The 17546-nt window shown below is 43.7% G+C and overlaps 1 protein-coding gene across 4 annotated transcripts in view; it reads left to right on the forward strand.

The window, feature by feature from the left end:
• LOC103178641 (cAMP-responsive element modulator) overlaps nt 1-17546 on the forward strand; it is a 56553-nt gene that overhangs the window by 20054 nt on the left and 18953 nt on the right. For all 4 annotated transcript variants that reach the window (XM_007893488.1, XM_007893487.2, XM_007893489.1 and 1 more), the window contains exons 4-6: nt 2028-2128; nt 10462-10604; nt 11483-11671. In XM_007893488.1, coding sequence (XP_007891679.1) covers nt 2028-2128; nt 10462-10604; nt 11483-11671 — 433 coding nt within the window. The remainder of the gene's footprint in view (nt 1-2027; nt 2129-10461; nt 10605-11482; nt 11672-17546) is intronic.

The following is a 17546-nucleotide window of genomic DNA, read 5'->3' on the forward strand; positions in this document are numbered from 1 at the left end:
TCCCATTCCCTTAAAAACTGCCACCATCACTCCCACCTTAAAAAAACCCTCCCTTGATGCGTCGCAGCTATCAAGCTACCGGCCCATCTCCAACCTCCCCTTCCTGTCCAAGGTCCTGGAACGAGTTGTCGCCTCCCAGCTGCGCTCTTTCCTCTCCACCCATTCATTATTCGAACCCCTTCAGTCGGGTTTCCGTGCTGCCCATAGCACAGAAACTGCCCTGGTCAAGGTCACCAATGACATCCTGACCATCTGTGACCAGGGCTCCCTCTGCCTCCTCGTCCTCCTCGACCTATCGGCAGCATTCGATACGGTCGACCATGCTATCCTCCTCCACCGCTTGTCCTCCCACCTAAACCTTCAAGGCCCTGTCCTTGAGTGGTTTAGGTCGTACCTCTCCCACCGTCTTCACTTTGTCTCCACAAATGGTTTTCCTCCGGCCCCCGCACTGTCTCGTGCGGTGTCCCTCAAGGCTCTGTCCTCGGTCCCCTCCTCTTCACCCTCTATATGCTCCCCCTCGGTGACATCATCCGCAGACATGGGGTTAACTTCCACATGTATGCGGATGACACCCAACTCTACCTTTCCTCCTCTACCCTCAACTCCACGACCACCGATGTCCTGACAGCTGCCTGTCCGACATCGAGTCCTGGACGAGAGATAACTTTCTCCAGCTCAACGTGCGCAAAACTGAGGCCCTCCTGATTGGCTCACGTCAGCGCCTCCGCACCTCAGGCGCTGACAGCATCAGCATCCAAGGCTGCACTCTCCACCTCTCAAAGCCGGTCAGGAACCTCGGGGTTCTGTTCGACCCTGAGCTGTCCTTTCTCCCTCATATCCGCGCCACAACTGGCACCGGAATATCGCCAGACTACGGCACTACCTCACCCCTCACGCTGCTGAAACTCTGGTCCACGCCTTTATCACCTCAAGGCTGGACTATGGGAACTCTTTCCTCGTCGGCCTTCCCAGCACCTCCCTCCACAAGCTGCAGGTCATTCAGAACTCTGCAGCTCGTGTACTGTCCCGCACCAGTCTTCGCGACCACATCACTCCCACCCTCGCTCGCCTCCACTGGCTCCCCATCCCCCAGAGGATCGAATTCAAGATCCTCATCCTCACCTACAAGGCCATTCACGGCCTTGCTCCCTCCTACCTCTCCGACCTACTATCCCCCTACCTACCTGCCCGTACCCTCCGTTCCTCTGGCTCCGGTCTGCTCCACATCCCCCGCCCCAACCGCCCTACCATCGGTGGCCGGGCCTTCAGCCGCTCAGCCCCTAGGCTCTGGAACTCCATCCCCCAGTGCCTTCGCCGCCTCCTCCCTTTCCTCCTTCAAGGCCGGTCTCAAGACCTTTCTCTTTGACCGTGCCTTCAGCTCCCCTCTCGACTCTCTATCCCCTCCTCACTCCCTCCCTTCCCTCCCCTCACCCTGACCATTTCCCCCCTCCTCGCTCCCTCCCTTCCCTCCCCTCACCCTGACCATTTCCCCCTGCTCGGGTCCTGACCCAACTGTACAGCGCCTTGGGACGTCCTCCCGACGTGAAAGGCGCTCAATAAATGGAATCTTGTTGTTGTTGTTTTTGAATAAATTTAGCCTGCACACAGTTTAATTGAATGAACCCGAATTTGTCTCTACCTCAGGCAACTGCTAATAAAAATAAATAGAAATCAGTTTCTCTCCCATGATCTATGTTCCTGTTTTCTTGCATGCAGCAATATAAGGGGCTAGCTCATATAGAAAAAAAAAAGTTTGGGGTAATACAGTATTGATTAGCTAATTGGCTGAATTATTATCACAATTGTGGAAATGGTAAGATAAGAAGGACAGACAGCTGTTTAAAAGTTAGGCTATTGAGTTTCAGGTTTTCTACTCACTATATGGAGTTTCTACTGGGAGGTGGGGAAAGAGTTGTAAAGGGTGTGTTTTCTAAATAAATGATTAAAATGGCACTGTGCTTTTTGTTTTTATTAACTATCCAAACATTTATTTTGCCAATAGCTTTCGTTACTTTGTGTATTTATAGGTAGCAACCATAGCGGAAACAGACGAGTCTGGAGATTCGGTTGAGGTTGTGACTGACTCACAAAAGCGGAGGGAGATACTGTCGAGGCGACCTTCCTACAGGTACAGATTAAAAATCTAAATTTGTCGATTCAAATGACATATTTGGCATCTTGTTGCTTTTATAGCATACTTGCACATTTCAGTACTTCATATGATGTGTGCTGACCTCCTGGTCTTTAAATTTTCATATTTGGCATGGAATCCCAAGCTTTATTGCATAAAGTTCAGTCATGTGTTTAATCAAAGTCCTTTTTTTGTTTCTTCTGTAGCTAATGAATACATTCCTCCATGTTTTGATAAAAGTTTCTTCTTGGTGAAGATGTTTATACTCTGAAGCAAAACGTTATGTTTTGAGGCAATTAACTTTTTGGGACATAGTCTAGGCTCCATTGCAATAGTATGTGCGGACGGAGTTGCATCCCTTAATTGAGATGTTCAAACTGAAGTCATGTGCTTGTTCAGGTGGACCTAAAAGATCTTGTAACACTATTTGGAAAAAAAAGGGAATTTCTCTGTGTGCACTGGCCACCGATTCCCCACATAAATTGAGCATTCATGGCATGCTTTAACCAAATTGCTGTGCACAATTGGCTGCTGGGTTTTGCCCACAAATATACAGTCAATTCACTTTACAGTATACTCTCTGAAGTGCTTTGAGATGTCTAGAAGACATGAAAAGTGCTGTATCAAATGCTTACTTGAGATAAATAAATAAATCAAATAATTACTTGAGATTTTTCAACATCATAGGCCTGATATCAAATGCAAAGATTAGTCATGTTGTTATTAAAAATTCCAGAAACCAATCATTGTGCAGAGTCATTGATATTTCCTTGGTCAGTTTCCAGAAGATGGGTGATCATGAATAAAAAAAAATCTGAAAAGTCTTAAATTTTTCTCCAGTTTCTCTTCCCTCTTCAGAATATGTCCCTGATGGCTTTTTTCCTTTTAGTGAAGGACAGTTGTTGGGAAGATGGTTAACCTCTCATACCTCACCTAGTAGTTGTTATTTATGTGTGAATCTTGATGATTGCTGGCAGGATATTCAACTATCACAGCCAAACTCAATCCTACCTTCACTTGAGGGTCCCAAATGCCTTAGCATGTAAGGCAATTTTGTCTTAAAATTTAATTCATCCCAAATTGTGGAAAATTCTTAAATTAAGCCTTAATTTGGAATCTAATTCTCTGTAGCTCTTAAAGGAAACCCATTTAGGACTAAATGTAAGAATTTTTCCACAATTGTGCACAGTGTCGCATTTACATATGTCACAATGAATATTCTGTGTTTTGTACAAAGGAATTAGAGTAGAGTTTAGTTTTGATGCTCTTTTAGTCAAAGTTGAAGGGAGACGATGGGCCCGCGCTGATGCTGGTTTGCATTTAGAATGTTTTGGGTGAAATCACAATGACCTGCAGTGATGATGCTGTTGGAACAATTGATTATTTGAACTGCATCAGATATTCTCAACAGTCGCAATCTGTAGTGGCTCAGGACCAGACCTGGAGGAGAAGGACATTTATCAGCATTACATGAGGTGTGGAAGTAAAGGTGACATGAGGTGTGGAAGTAAAGGTGACATGAGGTTTGAAGTGTAGGTGACTAGATGATATCTCCAGAATGAGACTTGGAAGGGAAGAGAAATCTTCAGGATTTTCTGAGAATGTGGAAATGATGGTGGTCTCTGTAGAATAAAGGTTAAGTTGAACTTCATCTCAATTTTAAATACTGTATGATTCCTTACTACTTGCATATAATTCATATGTATTCCTGATGCTGGGTGAGGTCGTGTCACTGCAGTTTGGCTTCTGAGCTGGTACAAAATGCCTTTACAGGTTGAAATAAATTGAGCCGCTCTGGCTCGATTGACTCTTCTCGAATTACAATGGTGTGGCCAAACTGAGAAGCAGGTGGGGTTTGGCAATTTTTCAAACTTAAGGTTATTTCATGTAATAATAATCCTTGCATTTGCTTCGATACAATACAAAATTACATTTGTGAAGTGCCTTTCACGTCGGGAAACAGTCAGGGATTAGGATCTGAGTGGGGAGGGTGGTGGGTGGGAGGGGGTTGGGATCAGGGAGGATGGAGGGCGGGGAGGGTGGTGGTAGGAAGGTGGCTGAAGGCATGTTCAAAGAGGAGGGTCTTGAGGCGTGCCTTGAAGAAGCAAGGGAGGGAGCGAGGCGAAGGGAATGTGGGATGGAGTTTCACAGAGAAGAGGCAGTGAGGCTGAAGGCCCGACACCGATGGTGGGGCGGGCCGGGCAGGGGACATGAAGTAGACTGAAGGTTGCTGAGCGGAGGAAGCGGACAGGTTGATAAGGGGTTAGCAGGTCGGAGAGGTAAGAGGGTTGACAAGTCCATGGAGGGCCTTGAAGGTGAGGACGAGAATTTTGAATGATCCTGAGGGAAGGGGAGCCAGTGGAGCTGGGCAAGGATGGGTGTGATAGGGTCACAGAGCCTGGTGTGGGAGAGGATACAAGCTGCAGAGTTCTGGATGATCTGCAGCTTGTGGAGGGAAGAGTTGGAAGGCCGACAAGCAGGACGTTAGCATACTTGAGCCTGGTTGTAATGAAGGCATGTATGAGGGTTTTGGCGGGGTGAGGCTATGGTGGAGTTGGCAATGTTATGGAGGTGGGGAGGTGGCACAGATGTGGGGGAGAAAGGATAGTTGAGGGTCGAACAAGATGCCTAGGTTCCTGACTGGTTTAGTGAGGTGGAGTTTGCATTCATTGATGCTGACACTGCCAGTGCCTGAGGCACGGAGGCGCAGGCGCGAGCCAATCAGGCGAGCCTCAGTCTTGCTGACGTTCAACTGTAGAAAATTGGCTCTCATCCAGGACTTGATGTCTGACAGGCAGTCTGACGGGACATCAGTGGTCCTGGGGTCGAGGGTGGAGGCAGAGAGATAGAGTTGGGCGTCATACATGTGGAAGTTGACCCCATGTCTGCGGATGATGTCACCAAGAGGGAGCATGTACTGGTTGAAGAGAAGAGGACCAAGGACAAAGCCCTGAGGAACACTGCACAAGATGGTACGGAGCTGGAGGAGACAAAGTGGAGCCGGTGTGAGAAATAGGATCTGAACCATTCAGGGACAGAACCTTGAAGGTTAAGGTGAGAGAGGCTGTGGAGGAGAATAGAGTGGTCCACAGTGTCAAAGGTAGCAGAGATATCAATGAGGACGAGGAGACAAAGGGAGCCCTGGTCACAGATGGACAGAATGTCATTTGTCACTTTGACCAGAGCTGTTTCCACGCTGTGGGCAGCATGGAAACCCTATTAGAGAGGTTTGTAAAGGGAGTGGCAGGAGAGGAACGCTTCACAGAATACACTGTAAAATATATTATTTAGACTATAATTTTGGGGCAAAATATGGCAGCCAATTGCGCACAGCAGTGCCCCACAAACAGTCATGGATTGAGTGACCAATTTATTATTATGTAAACAGTTTTCTTATGTTACTTTCCATTTGGCTTAAGGATGGTACTTTGAATAGCAAGTACTAGAGCTTCCTTCCCCTTTAAATAATAACCCTTCATGAGTTTAACATGTACATGAAGGGTATTGTGCAGCTGCTATGAACACCACAATTTGTGAGTTGTCTCAGATACTCTGTTCTGATAGGAATCTGTTCAAATGGCTCTCCTATTAGTGCAAAATTGTTTTCCTAAAAATGTTTTGAAAATAACTTGTGAATGTGTCCACATGTCACTGGAGTAATGCAGGTCTGGCAGTGATTTTTGGCTGCCTTGTATCTTATTTTGGAGTGGTGGGAGAAAAAGCCATTGTCACAATTTCTCCTAATGACATTTTGAAATTCACCAAAAAANTCCTTTTATTTATATTGATTTGTTGATTAGTGTTGTTCAGAGCTAAATATATTTATAGGTAATTTTGCTGCTGTGAGTAAGGATTCAGAGAGACTATCAGTTTCTTGCATTCTTGAACAGGATACAAAGAAAGGTTTACTCTTAACATTTCATCTCTTGTTCATCCTAAAATCCCCCAAATGTGCAGATGGTCATTTTGTTATGTTTTTGCAGGCTGTCAATTATACTTTGAGAAAAATATGTAAATGCGCTTGTTTAAATGTTCACAAAAAGATTCCTGGGTACAATGTTCACAGGGTGTCCTGGGGCATAGAACTGAGCATGTGACTAACAGGAATGAGATCAGCGCTCCCTGTCCAACCAGTTCTGAGCATAACTGAGTACATTGATGAAAGGCTAGAGTACTTGTAATGCGTAAAATTTCGCATTCCTCCTTCAAGGCCGGTCTCAAGACCTTTCTCTTTGACCGTGCCTTCAGCTCCCCTCTCGACTCTCTACCCCCTCCTCCCTCCCTCCCTTCTCTCCCCTCCCCTGACCACTTCCCTCCTGCTCGGGTCCTGACCCAACTGTACAGCGCCTTGGGACGTCCTCCTGACGTGAAAGGCGCTCTATAAATGGAATCTTGTTGTTGTTGTATTTTGTATCTCATTTACTCATGTGAAAAATTATGGAGGTGATTTTTTCCAACAATGGCATATTTAGTAACTAGGAAAATAAATAATCCTTGCATTTGGGAGAGCACCTTGCACACCAAGTGGATATTTTATGGCGCTTCATAGGATTTATTGTGAAGTGGCATAACGATATTTGTAGGTGAAACACAGTAGCTTGATTCCACACAGCAATGCCTCAACAAACAGCCATGAAATTAAATACTCCGGGACACTACCCCACGTGAAGGGTGCTACATAAATGCAAGTTGTTATTGTCCCAGCACCTTGGGACCTCCTCCCAACGTGAAACGTGCTGTACAAATGTAATTTTGATTTGTTATTGTTGAAATAAGTGACAAAGTTTATTTGGGGGATTGTTAGCCAGGACACCGGGAGAAGCTCCCTTTTCTTTTTGAGTAGTGGCATGAGATCTTTAACATCCAACTGAACAGGCAGATGAGACCTACGTTTCGTCTCATACGAAGGATGGCAACTTTGACAGCACTGCATTGGAATATCAGCTTAGATTTTATGAGTTTCTTGATGTTGGGGCTTAAACCCACAACCTTCTGATTCAAGGTGAGAGTGCTACCAACTGAGCTAGGCTGACACACATCCTTTGCATAATTGAAGAAGAAATTAGAATTGAAGATGGGATTGTTTTCGTTGGAGCAGAGAAGATTGAGAGGCTGTACAAAATTATAATGCGTTTTGACAAGTTGATTAGGGAGAAATTATTTCCACTGGCAGGGGAGTCTGTGATTGGAGGCCATCGATTTAAGATAATAATAATCTTTGCATTTGCTAACAGCGCCTTATCACATCTTCGAGCTTTCTCAAAACGCTTCACGGGATATACTGTAAAGTGAATTGACTATATTTTGTGGACAAAGCGCAGCAGTCAATTGCTCACAGCAGTATCCCACAAACAGTTGTGGGTGGATTGAGTGACCAAATTATTATTATTATTTTATAAAGCTGTATTGAAGAGCAGAGACATCTCTTGCTTTGATTCTTGAGAGCGTACTGGAAGGGGAGACGGAGGTGGCTATTTTGCTGACCACTCCATTCTGTAGCTATGACCCCTACACACAGTAAGAGAGTGTCTGACGTTAGGCACTGTAGGATCAGGCCCACAGTTCCCCATCTGTCCGTTTTGTAATAAAAAGTACGAAAGAAAAAAAAAATTAATCGTGTGTTAACGAAACCTGAAGCTGATGTTTAGATTGAAGCTCTTCACAGAATATACTGTAAAGTGATATGACTGCATTTAACAAGTGTGAAAGGAGAGTTCAGAAGATTTTTTTCCCCCCACACAGAGTTGCTCCTTCTAACACCTTACTTGAAATGCCCTTCCAACTTCAGGCACTTTAGGATCAGGCCCACAGTTCCCCATCTGTCCGTTTTGTAAAAAAAATGTACAAAAGGAAAAAAAATAATCGTGTGGAATGCCCTTCCAAGTAAGGTGGGAGAGGCTCTTTCTGGGTTTCAAGAGGGAACTATACGGGTATACAAAGTTGGAGGCTTGAAGTGGTACAGGGAATTGCATCCCCAGGCTGCTCTTGATTGTTCTGTTTGTTGATTATTTTCTGTTTTTTAAACAGACTAAAAAATTTCCACTGTGGTTTGGTCTTTCAGAGTCTTCACTTAGGCTATGTAAAATTGAAATGTTTGACCTTTGATTCTCCTTTCACCCTTCTTGTTAAATGCAGTCAAATCACTTTACAGTAGATTCTGTGAAGAGCTTCAATCTAAACGTCAGCTTCAGGTTGCGTTTTTTTTGGTTGATTACAAGACTATAGAAAGTAGGAACTAATTTAAATTATTAATTTGCAGTCCCCTATGAACCCATGCCATGTAATTGGTAATTTGTGTCTATTCTTAAACTCTCATCTTGTGATATCCTCTTGACATGAAAAGCGCTATATAAATGTAAATTTGTTGTTGTAGCCAACTTGTAGGAGACACATCAGAGAAGACGTGTCTAATGTGTATGTTCTCTCAAACTTCCATTGAGAAAAGTGACTAGCATCAGTTCAGCAATACCACCAGGTGGCAGGTTGAGATTGGAAACCTGTCTTTCAGTAATCTGTGGATGAATCACAGGTAACCACATGCAAAGCTTTCTAACATTGGCCTTAAACCTAGACTCATCAGAGTTGTTGCTTCTATTCTATCTTTCACTTCTTCACTCGTTACTTGATTTCTTTTAAAAAAATCTTTTTTAGTTATTGTCCTTTTAAAATCTCAATTTAGCCTTAGCTATCTTAAGGACCACCATTTGAATAGATTGCTACATGGATTTTGGAAACATACTTCTAATGAATTCCAAACTGCAGCTCACAATTGCACAGTTGTTTACAATAAACATATTTTTCATAAATTCCCGTGAGCGAGATCAAATATGATTTCTACTTAAAACCATTCATATTCCTGCCTAATTTGTTTCTTGGCTTTTTTGCATCTATCCTTAACACCATGCTACCTACATCCAAGTGCAATTCATTTATGTACATGGGAAACACGATCGATCTGTGAAAGATAGATCTTAAGACTACTTTAAAGTGTGCGTGGTGAGAGGAGGGGTAGATGAGGAAGAAGAACTCCAGAATGGAATTGCGGGGAAGAGGGCAGAATGGCTGAAAACTTGCCCACCATGTGGGCTCGATCAGGCAGAGAACATGAAACAGGCCACTGGACAAGCGACAAAAAAAACTTGTCAGACAGTGCTTGCAATGGTAAGCTAGGTAGTTTTAGTTGGTTAAATTCCAACAATTTCCCAATGCACACTGGGATCCATGATGCTTTGGCTCTTGCCAACCTGTGTCTAATACTTTGGGATTGAGTAAACCGGGTGCATACCTTTAGAGAGAGAATGCACACACTATTCCAGACAAAGGAAATGTTCATTTGTACATGATATGGGTATGTGGCATATGTGGAACCCTGGTTTGGATACTCTTAAGAGCATGACGACATCAACAAAATTACATTTGTATAGCGCCTTTCACGTTGGAAGACATCTCAAGGCTCTGGACTGTCAGTGTTTCGGACCCGAGCTGGGGGTCGGGATTGTGGAGGTCGGGGGTGAAGCAGGGTAATCGAAAGCACAGTCGAAGAGGAGGGTCTTAAAGGAGGGAAGGGGTGAGGTGGAGGGATAGCGGGATAGAGCTCCAGAGGGTGGGGGCAGAGTGGCAGAAGGACCACCCACCAATGATGGGGGCGGGACAAAGTGGGGGATGTGAAGCAGGCCATAGCTCACAGAGGGAGCGAACAGGATGGTAGGGGGTTAGGAGGTCGCAGAGGTAGAGGGGAGCAAGACTATGGAGGGCTTTGAAGGTGAGGACCAGGATCTTGAACTATGATCCTGTGTGATAGGAAGCCAGTGGAGTCGGGTGAGTATGGGGGTGATGGGGTCATGGAGCCCGGTGCGGTAGAGGACACGGGCTGCAGAGTTCTGGATGATCTGCAGCCTATGGAGGGAGGAGTTGGGGAGGCCGATAAGCAAGGAGTTTGCATAGACAAGCCTGGATGTTATGAATGCGTGTAAGAGGGTTTCGCCGGCCTGCGTTGTGAGACAGTGGTGGAGCCAGGCGATGTGGCGGAGGTCTGGGAAGGCAGAGAGGGTCATGCCACAGATGTGGGGTAGAAAGGATAGTTGAGGGTCAAACAAGATGTCAAGGTTGACCCATCATCAAACCCAAGGTTGACGATGGGTTTCTGAGTGTCAGACACCCAGCTGACCAAAAATAACTTCTGTGAATATGCACATAAAAATATCTTTAGACAGATCTTGTAAATAGGCATTGTTAAGATCTTTTATTGTCAAAAAAAATTGTAGTAAACTATTAAATATAACCTATTTTCTTCAGCAAATTTGATTGATTGTACTTCATTGTTGTTTCAGAAAAATCCTAAATGAATTATCTTCGGATGCACCTGGTGTTCCAAAGATTGATGAAGAAAAATCTGAAGAAGAGGGAGCAACCGCTGCTATCACAACAATGGCAGTACCGACATCTATCTACCAGACAAGTACTGGTCAATACAGTATGTATCACAAGATTTTTTTCTTTCCTTCAAATTTATCTATTGATAATCTATTGCTTGCTTCATTTCCCCCTTCTGCACAAATGGTCATTCAATCAAATTCCCTAACAGAAGCATAGAATTTTACAGCACAGAAGGAGGCCATTTGCCTCATCGTGTCTGTGCCGGCTCTTTGAAAAGAGCTATTCAATTCCACTCCCCACTCTCTTCCCATAGTCCTTGTCACATGATACACAGCCTTAGTTTCAGCTGTTCATTAACAGAAAGACATTGTTGTTTTAATATTATTTGCATTTAAAACTGAGGTACTGGCAAGTGGTGTCCTGCAGGGATTTTTTTTACTGCAAAGGTAATGAAGAAACCACTTTGGTACACATAGTTTTATATAGAATTTATTGCACGGAAATAGGCCATTCGACCCAACTAATCCATACTGGCATCTATACGCCACATGAGTTTCCACCCTCTCCATACTTCCTCCCATGCCTTTCTGTTTACTTCCTCGTGTACATCTAGCTTCCCCTTCAATACATCTATACTATCTGATGCAACCGACACTTAAGGCATTGAGTTCTACATTCTCACTGCCTGAAGTATGAAGCATGAAATAATGCCTCTTAATTCTCTTTTAGATTCCCCCTAATTGCTATCTTATACTTGCATCACATGGTAAGGAAAAATGTAAGGAATGTAAGCTCCCACAAAAAGTCTGTAACCATGCCTATTTATGCTAACAGATAGGTCAGTTCCTTACATTTTGTAAGGGGACTGTTTACATTTTGTTACTATAAATCGATCATTTAGGCAAGTTTAAAAACATTTAAAAATTCTGTACCTTGTCTGGAATTTGTGAAAATTATTCTTTTTTCACTCTTTAGTTGCAATTGCCCAAGGCGGAACGATCCAGATTGCAAATCCAGGGGCTGACGGTGTCCAGGGACTACAGACTCTTACAATGACAAATGCTGGAACGCCACAGCCGGGGGCCACCATTGTGCAATATGCTGCACAATCGAGTGACGGCACACAACAGTTCTTTGTTCCAGGCAGCCAAGTTGTTGTGCAAGGTATGAAAAAAACAATATTGAAGGCAGGGGATTTAAAATCAAGTATTTAAGAAATAAAAGTTTTTGTTGAAATTTTCCATCAAGAGAGGATACGCACGCGAATGAAACACAAATTGTTTTATGGCTAACAAAAAATAGTTCTAAATGAAATGCTATTTAAATATGATCAGATTTTCTGTAGAAATTATCTAGAGCCATCATTAATTTAATTGTGAAGTCAGCCCAGGATCTACAGTACTGAAGCATTTAATGATAATCCTTGCATTTCATATTCCTCCTTACCACATCATTGAGGCGTTTCAAAGCAAACGCGGCAGGCACAGCAGTGTCCCGCAAACAGTCGTAGATTGAGTCCCACAAACATTTGTATTCTTAAGTGGGAGACTTGAACTTATCTTTGCAATCCAGTTTCTCCTAGTAATGATTTTATACTATATGTTTTCAGTTTCACTATTAGTAACTTGAGTTAGTATTGGTCTGTATTTGCTCATACATTGAAAGTTAAGAATTGTATTTGTATATCTTAAACATAGCTCTATGTTAATATCAAAGGAAATATCTTTCCCCTTCAAAGAAACTGCTAAATATTGGAACATGGATTTGCATGTTCAGTCCCCTTAGTACCTCATCAGGTGGTCATTCTTCATGTGTAATCTTAGACAGCAGAGCACACGCAAGGGTCAGATGATGAAGGCCCTTTCGGGCATTTAGTCTTATCTTTCCAGAGTATCCATGTTACCATCTTCTCATGACTAGCCCCCAAGCTGTTTTTTGAATGATTCCAGTGCCCTGGCCTCAACTATTTTTCCTGATGACGTTTCGCAGTCGTCAATTCCCTCTGGGTAAAGAAATACTTCTTGGTGTCTGTACTATAATGGTCCAACCCTAAACCTGTAAAATCTTGTTCTGCTTTGTAGTTGAAAGTATTGTGCTGAATTTACTTTCTCAATCCAGTTTAAAATCATATAAACCTCTATGAAGTCCCCTCTGAGAAATCTCTATTCAAGACTGAAGAGCTCTAGCTTGTTCGATCGTTGTTCATGGCTTATTCCTCTAAAACTGTGGATCCCCCTCATTTCTCTCCTTTGCAGTGCCTCTAGTGTCTGTGCAGCCCCCTTATGTTGGATGTTGGCAGGTTGTCCAATCATAGGGATATTGCGTCATAGCCATTTCTGAATTAAGTAGAGTATTTCTGATTTTACTTTAGCCAAAAGCAGAGCATTCAAACATTGTGCTTCAGTACAGTGCAAATTTGTTTAATGTAGTTTCCCTGTGGACACCACTGACATACAATCCCCATCCATATGCACACAACTGGCTCACTCGCTTCCTGGGTGCCAGACAGTCATCACATTAAGAGACAAAATAGTTGACTTCTGGGTCATAAGGTTTTCTTCAACCTCAGTTTCTGCTCTGCATGTGCAGAAAAGAAGAAATAAACTTAGTTGTGACCTGATCAACTGGAATTTGGCCATTTTGTCTTTTAGCATGGGAGCCAGCCAGTGCACAGGAAGCGACTCAACTGGCAGAGTATATGTGCAGTAAAACCTTGCTATCACATAAAGTGATCCACCTCCTCAGACCTCCACCTCCTCAGACTTCTCCTCTCTTAACCTCTCCCTTGACATCCACTCTGCTACCCATGTCCACGGTCACCCGCTCAACCTGGTGATCACCCGGGGCCTCAGCGTCTCAGATGTCACCATCGCTGACAAGGCCCACTCTGACCACCATTTCATCTCCCTCAACTCCCATATCCCTCTCCCCACTGCCTCCAAACCTACCATCATCTTCTACCGCCCGTGGAAGAAGATCTCCCCGCAATCCCTCGCGCTGCCCTGGAGTTCTCTGAACTCCTTCCCCTCTGGCCCACCTCTCGTATCAACCCACTCACTGCACTCACTCTTCTCCACCACACTCGATGCCCTTGTCCCCCTCACCTCCCGAACTGCCTCCTATTCCCGATCCTCACCCTGGTTCACCAGCCACCGCCGCTCCCTTAAGGGCCAGGTGCAGTCTGCCAAACGCACTTGGCTTAAATCTGTCCTAATGGTCCACCGCCACATCTGGCTGGACCTCATCAAGACCTACAGCTCCGCGCTTGCCTCAGCCAAATCATCCTTCTATTCCAGGTTAATCCTCTAATCTCTAAAGTAGGCTTTTCTTATTTTGTTGTAGCGTTCCTATCTCAAGACAATGCTATGGTTTTATAGAAACACCCAGGCCCGCTCTTTTTTGCAATTATATTTTTGCTATCTTATAGTAAACAATGAAAATATGCAACTCAAAAAAAACTAAATTAATTGCAGTTCTGGAGTTTGTGACTGAAACTGGTAATTTTCCCAACATAAAATTTCTTTGTATGAGTCATTAAATGTTTGGCCCTAACTTAAACGAGTTATGTGAGGTTTACTGTATTACTTGGCCAAATTATTCTTCAATTCCAAGTTAATCCTGGAGGCGAAGGGCAACCCTAGGCTCCTGTTCTCCACCATCAACCAGCTCCTCCGCCCTCCCCGACATGCCTCGCAGATTCTTTCCTCTGACTTTCACTGTGAGAAAATGCTGAACTTCCGAGTCCAAAATTGAGGGAATCCGCTCAGCTGCCACTGCCCTCCCAACTTCCACCCCCTCCCTACCCCTACACCACACAATTACCCATCCGACAATTACCCATCCCTCCTTCCACACCTTTGAACCTGTCACCCCCTCTTCTGTCTTCACCACCGTAACCTCCATGAAGCTCACCACCTGCTCCCTCGACCCCATCCCCACCCCCGTCCTTAAATCCCAGCTCCACTTCCTTGCCCCACTACTCGCCGACATCATTAACCTCTGTCATCTGGCACTGTTCCTTCCCCCCTCAAAACAGCCACTATCACCCCCACCTTGAAGAAACCTTCCCTTGACCCATCACAGCTACCGGCCCATCTCAAATCTCCCCTTCCTATCCAAGGTCCTTGAGAGAGCCGTTGCCTCCCAGCTTCGCTCTTTCCTCTCCTCTCACTCCCTCCATGAACCCCTCCAATCGGGTTTCTGTGCTGCCCACAGCACGGAAACTGCTCTAGTCAAGTTTACAAATGACATCCTGACCATGTATGACCAGGGCTCCCTCTGCCTCCTCGTCCTCTCCGCTGCTTTTGACACTGTGGACCACTCAATCCTCCTCTACCGCCTCTCCTCCCGCACTCACGCATTTGTCACACCAAGGCACGATACAGGAACTCCCCCATCATTGGTCTTCCCAACTCTTCCCTTCACAAGCTGTAGATCATCCAAAATTCTGCAGCTCATGTACTCTCACGCACCATTCATGGGTCCCTTCGCCTCGCTTCCTCCCTTGCCTCCTTCAAGACCCTTTTCTTCAACTGTGGCTTTGGTCTACATCCCACCTCTCTGCCTTCCCTCACCCCTACACCACCCCTCCCCCATGCTCGGGCCCTGACACCTGATTATTCAGTGCTTTGGGACATCCTCCCGACGTGAAAGGCGCTCTATAAATGAAATTTTGTTGTTCGTGATGTGGGATTTTATGGATCCCAAACACTGTTATAATAAGACTGCATTGTATTAATATTTGGTATGGTTCATATCAATTGAATGATGAAAAAGCATTACATTTGTTTCGCGCCTTTCACGTCGGGAGGACATCCCAAGACGCTGAAAGCAAAGTAATTGAAAATATTATGGTTTATGGAGGATTTAGTTTTAGTTTGGAATGATTAATATTTTGTCATGTTTGTTGTATAATTTAACATAATGGCATCTATCACATGCTGATAATTAAAAATAGTAATTCTTTCAATATGGGTTTCTCATTTCTCTGTGGTTGAACAGCTTCAGATCTGTTTTAAAGCAAGTCTGAAACTTTGGGCTCTGTCAAAAGAATAGACTTCCTTTGGGACTCTTGTAGCTCCTCCCCAATAGCATGGATGCTCTACTATGGATGCTCATAGCTGCCTGCTAATTTTGTTTGCTTTGATTACAGAGGCACACGACTAGCCAGAGCACCATACAGCTTAGAATAATATCTGGGAATTTGAATGTCACTGTTTTGGAAATGTAGCTCAGCATCCTGTTTGCTTGTTCATTGTCAACTAACCCATCAGGATCACCACTTCCCCAGTGGCAGTACTGGGGTAGTGCTGTAATTTTGGAGGTGCCGTCCTTCGCATGAGATGTTAAACCAAGGTTTTGTCTGCTTGTTCAGGTAGAAGTGAAAGACCACATGGCACAGTTTGAAAAAGATGAGGGAGTTTCCCCAGGTGTCCTGGCCGATAATCCTCCAAATAAAATGAGTCATTCACTGTATTATGGTTTGTAGAATACTGGTGTGTGCAAATTGACTGTTGTGTTCAGTTACAAGTACACAGTCACTACACTTTACAATAAAATCCTGTGAAGCACTTTGAGACATCTTGATGAAGATCATAAAATCTATTAGATGTAGCTAAATCAATTGTAAGGATTATTATAATAGTGTTATAATGGGCTTCTACTGTAATTCAGATGAATAAAAAAACAACTTGCATTTATACAGCGCCCTTCACTTGGCGTAGTGTCCCCGAATGATTAAGTGGTGGAGCTTGACAGCAAGCCGGGGTGGGGGTGAAGGTGATCACTGGCATAAGAGGAAGGTCTTCAGGTGTGATCTGAATACAAGAGGAAAGGTGGAGGGATTGAGGAAGAAAATTCCATAGTTTTGGGGCAAAGCGACTGAAAACACGGCCACAAATAGTGGAGCGGAGGGGACACTGAACGTGCAGGAGGCAGAGCCAGCTGAGCAAAGGAGGCAGCTGAGCAGAGGAACTGCAACAATTGAGGCGGGAGGTGATGAATAAATGGATAAGGCTGCATTAGATGTGAGGTATGGTCGGAGATGGGCAATGTGACAGAGGTGGAGGATAGGGGTCCTGGTCAGGGACCAGGTGCTGTAGGGTAGAAAGGACAGCTGGGGATTGAATCCGACACGTAGGCACACACAGGTTCAGTTAGTCTGAAGGATAGGCTCAGGAAGTTAAGGAGATTGGAGCTACAGGTGAGAATATCTGCTTGTATGAAATTTGGTACAATAAAATTAATAGGTCTCTGACATAGGATAGTTGACTGTGATAATAAAAAAGCAAGAGATGGAAAGTCTCTGCTGCTACATAGTCAGCCTCTCTGTCCACTGTTCCAAAAATGGAGTAAACAATTGTAGACTGGAGAGCTGTAAATTGTATGTGGACAAAGTTGTGTGCGAGTACTTAAAGTATAATCAACATTTTTTTAATATAGATTTTCTTCATATACCTTGCATATGTTGGTGATGTAAAGTTTGTTGATCCAAAATACAGTTTCAATTCACTAGTTACTTTATTTAAACCTTACACTTTCTTCCACAATCTGCCCAGTCACTTTCCCCAAAATCCTTTATACTTGCTTGCATATATATATATCATAATATATTTATCTCTTTCCTTTTTCATCTTTTACCCAATATGATCTGGGGTTCTTTCTCCAAATTTTTTCCTTTTATCCAACCTTTTGATTTTAAGTTTTTCCTCCAAAACCATACAGCTTTATTCTTTGTACCTGTTTATACCTGAATACCTGTTTATATTTTCCTACTATTCTGTTTTGCTTGGTTCACTTTACTCTTTCACTTTTTGCAATTCTTTAAGATTTTTTATTATATCTTCCAGTCCTAAAAAAGTATCAGCTTTTATTTTTACAATGTAGAATTTTAATCAATATCACCTCCCTTTGTAGATCATTTCTATCTCTACTATGCCACTGTTTCAATTTTTGCTTTGTTATGCCATTAGTTTACCTTTTCCCTTCTCCATTTTTTTCCTTATTTGGTTCTCCCAATTTTATATATTCTTCCTATGCC

This window comes from Callorhinchus milii, unplaced genomic scaffold (genome assembly GCF_018977255.1).
Source record: "Callorhinchus milii isolate IMCB2004 unplaced genomic scaffold, IMCB_Cmil_1.0 Scaffold2, whole genome shotgun sequence".
NCBI classification, from domain to species: Eukaryota; Metazoa; Chordata; class Chondrichthyes; order Chimaeriformes; family Callorhinchidae; genus Callorhinchus; species Callorhinchus milii.